We start from the raw sequence: 3327 nt of genomic DNA, 5'->3' as shown, positions 1-3327 counted from the left end.
GCCTCGCCCGCTTTCCCCTGCAGACCAAGTCGTTCGGCGACACGGCCGCCGGCACTTTTGAGGAGGAGGAGGCCGCCACCGCCGCCGCGCGCAAGCAGGCGCTCGCCGCCATCCCCGGTGCGCCGCGGCGGCACCCCCCCCCCCCCCCCCCCACGAGCCCCGTCTCGGCCGGCGCGGGGAGCGGGCGCGGCGCGCCGCGACGCGTGCCCTTTGCAGCGCCCTCCGTCCTCTTGGCGGCCAGCTCTGCCGTGCTGGCCGCGCCCGCCGCGTGGGCCGCGCCCCGCTGTCCTCCTGCCCGGCTGCCTTGTGACCCTTGACCCCTTCGCGCCCTCACCCGCCCCCCCCCCTCTCCTGCAGGCATGGTTGGACCCAATGAGATGCCCGATGACGGCATGGCTGACTCATGAGCCCATAAGGCCTAGGGGCGGCGGGGTCCGCCTCGCAACGGCCCCAGGCCGCTCCGAACGGCGGAGCCGGCCGGGGCGTCGACGGCAATGGACCGATGTTGCTGAGCGGGAACGCCAGGGGAGAGTGGGCTGTGGCCGCCGCGCCGCTGCCGAGGGCGGGGCTGGCGCGGTGCGAGGGCGGGGCTGGCGTCTCTGGCCGTTCTCTGGGCCGCGGGCCCGCTGCCCGGCCTGCGAACCAAGCGGGGCGGCGGGCTCGGCCTGCGAGGGCGGGCGGGGCTCCTTGGAGGCAGGGCCCTCTGCGTGCGCCGGCCACCACAGCTGCGCTCGTGCCGCCTGGCCGCGCGGGGCCGCGGCGGCGCGGCGCTGATGTTGTGTGATTGTCTTTCCATCCGCCGCTTGCAGATCTGCTCGCAAATTCATTTTGATTCACAAACCCACCCCACCAGCCCTCTGCGCGCTGCGACGTGCCAGGCCAGGCCAGGCCAGGCCAGGCCAGGCCAGGCCAGGCCAGGCCAGGCCAGGCCAGGCCAGGCCAGGCCAGGCCAGGCATCACTGCGGGGCCGGGGCGGCGGACCGCCGCCCCAGCCCTCAGGGATCGCGCAGCGCGCAGAACGGCCAATGGGGCCGCGGCCTCTGGCCGCGAGCCCCCCGTCCGGCGCGCCGACCGGCGCGCCGCGAGTGCGAGGGGCCGCCCGCCGGCCCGGCATGCTCCTCGGCCGCCGCGTCGGTACGCGTGCGCGCGCAGCCTGTTTCCCAGCACTTCAGTTTTCCGCACTTCCTGGCCGCTGCCATGTCATTACTGTTCACCTTGCGCACACTACTGCGCCGCAGCCTCCCGCGCAAGCGCGCGCGCGCGTCCCTCCCGCCGCACCCACCGCCATCATGCTGTGGCGCCCCAGGGCCCCTCTCACGCCGCCGCAGTGCGGCGGGGCCGTGGGGCGCCAGGGCATGCCGAGCCGCGGGCGAGGGCGCGCGCGCGCGCGGCGCCGCGCCGCACCAACACAGCGCTGCCTGTTAGCTTTCGTCTGAACCCCTCGAGCGCGCGGCTTTTACGTTTTCGTGTCCTTTTGTCACTGCCCGCGGTTTCATTCGCACGGTGAGGCGCCCTCCCGTGTAACCCACACTCATCTCATTGACTGCAACCATGCGCCGCGCTGGTCTGTCCCTGTGCCCTGAGGCGAAGAGCTGCTTGCTTCTACACACAGCCTTGGTTTACAGCGCTTTTCAAGCCGACCAGCCACTGTGCAGCGCCCTCTGCCGACAGGCGCTGCGTCGAGGGGCCAGGGACACAGGGCGAGGGCCCATTGCCCCCGGAAGGCGGACAGGCACGGGGCGCGCAGGACTGGGGGCAAGGGACGCTGAAGGCTTCGATCAAAGAACGTATTGAGCGGGGACCAGAAAGCTCGTGAGAGGCCCCGGAAACAAACCCGGCACAACAAATAACATGACATGGCCCGGCCCGAGAATTCTGCCTAGCAGGCGCCGCCCGACTTGACGTCGATCGCGACCGGCCGGCCGCCGGCAATCCAAGCCATGGTGCGGCCGGCATGCGCGGAACGGCGCAGCGGGGGCCGGAGCTAAAATGTGGTGGATGGGTACAGGGGCCGCGGCGCCAACGCAGGGCCATGCGCGCCGCCTCGGCCCGATGCTGCGGCCGCGGCGGCGGCGGCGGCGCTGAGGCGTCAGGGAGTGGAGGAGCGCACCAGGCGCCAGGCGCGTGCCGAGGGCCACACAGTGTGTGCAGCGCTGCGTGCAAGTGTGTGTGTGGGGCATTGCATATTATGGGCGTGGCATGGCCGGCGGCCGCGGCGGGCACGAGCGCACGGGGGAACAAGCGGCCATGGCGCGTTATGTTGCCGAGTGGGGGTCAAGAGAGCTTTGTTGAGGCCTGAAAGCGAAAGGGAGGCTCGCTCTGTGGTGATCAACACTACTGGTCGCAGCGCGGACGGGCGGCGGGCCCGCGGGCGCCGCCGCCGACGGCGGCGGCTCCGAGCGGCGCGCTGCTGGCGCGTTGCAGCGGCAGGGGCGCGAGGGAGGGGCGAAGGGCCGCCGCGCCGCGCGTCCTGGCGGCGGAAGGCAATCGAGGCTGCATGAAAGCGAATGTGGGCGCGGCCGACAGCAGCAGCGTCGGCACGCGCCCCGCTCGCAGTACAAGGGCGCCCCCCTGGAGCGCAGGGGCCGCGGGCGGAACGGGCAGCGTCCGCGGCGGGCACGCGGGCGCGGGACCGCGGCCGCACAGGCGTGGCGTGCCCCTCTCTCTTGATGCAGGGTCGCGCGCATCTCGAAGCAACCAGAGTGCTGCAGCCCCGCCGGCTGCCTGCTCGTATTCTTCTCATGCTCATTCCACGCGCCACGCGGCGCACGCCGCGCGGCACGCGTCAGGGCCAAAAAGTGACGCTCTGCACTGCCCCGCCTCCCCCCATCCATCAAACCCGCCCCTCCAAGGCGGCTGCCGGCCGGGCTCATCTCCGCTCCGCTTGTGGCTTCGAGCGGCCCCCTCCGCGCCGGGCGCAGAGGGGGCCAGCGCGGCGCACACACACGCGCACACGCGCCGCGTGGGCCTCAGTTCGCGCACACCGTGACCTGCGCCGCCATCCGCTGCTCTGGCGCCGGCACCTCGTTCACGTACGCCTCGCTCGCCGCCGCCACCGCGGCCGGCGTCGGCGCCCGCTCCGGCACCGGCGGGCGCCGCGGCAGCGCGACGCCCGTCACCAGCACAAAGTTGGGCGTCGCCATGGGCAGCTCCTGCACGCAGGCCGCCAGGCGGCCGGTGGAGGGGCAGAGCCTGAAGACCTTGAGGACGTCATCATCTTGGTCACCCACGAGGGCGAAGCCGCCGTCGGGGCTGAGGCCAAAGTGGCGGGGGCAGCGGCCGAGGGTGGGGTCGACGCCCTCGCGGGAGAGCAGGCCGGTGGAGGGG

At 73.3% G+C, this 3327-nt stretch overlaps 2 protein-coding genes across 2 annotated transcripts in view; one reads left to right on the top strand and one right to left on the bottom strand.

Moving 5' to 3' along the window:
• MNEG_14682 (hypothetical protein) overlaps window positions 1-407 on the top strand; it is a gene marked incomplete at both ends in the record, with an annotated part of 996 nt that extends 589 nt beyond the window's left edge. Inside the window, 2 exons of the mRNA XM_014036847.1 lie at window positions 24-117; window positions 358-407. Of these exons, the coding sequence (XP_013892301.1) occupies window positions 24-117; window positions 358-407 (144 nt within the window). The remainder of the gene's footprint in view (window positions 1-23; window positions 118-357) is intronic.
• Window positions 408-2334: 1927 nt separating this feature from the next.
• Window positions 2335-2571, bottom strand: MNEG_14681 (hypothetical protein; the record flags this gene model as incomplete). The annotated part of the gene is made up of 1 exon (XM_014036846.1): window positions 2335-2571. A coding segment is annotated over one exon (237 nt), but the record flags the coding sequence as incomplete, so codon positions are not given.
• Window positions 2572-3327: the final 756 nt, after the last annotated feature.

This window comes from Monoraphidium neglectum, assembly GCF_000611645.1.
Source record: "Monoraphidium neglectum strain SAG 48.87 unplaced genomic scaffold scaffold04681, whole genome shotgun sequence".
NCBI classification, from domain to species: Eukaryota; Viridiplantae; Chlorophyta; class Chlorophyceae; order Sphaeropleales; family Selenastraceae; genus Monoraphidium; species Monoraphidium neglectum.
The sequence above is the reverse complement of the archived record's forward strand: the minus strand, read 5'-3'. Positions and strand labels throughout refer to the sequence as shown.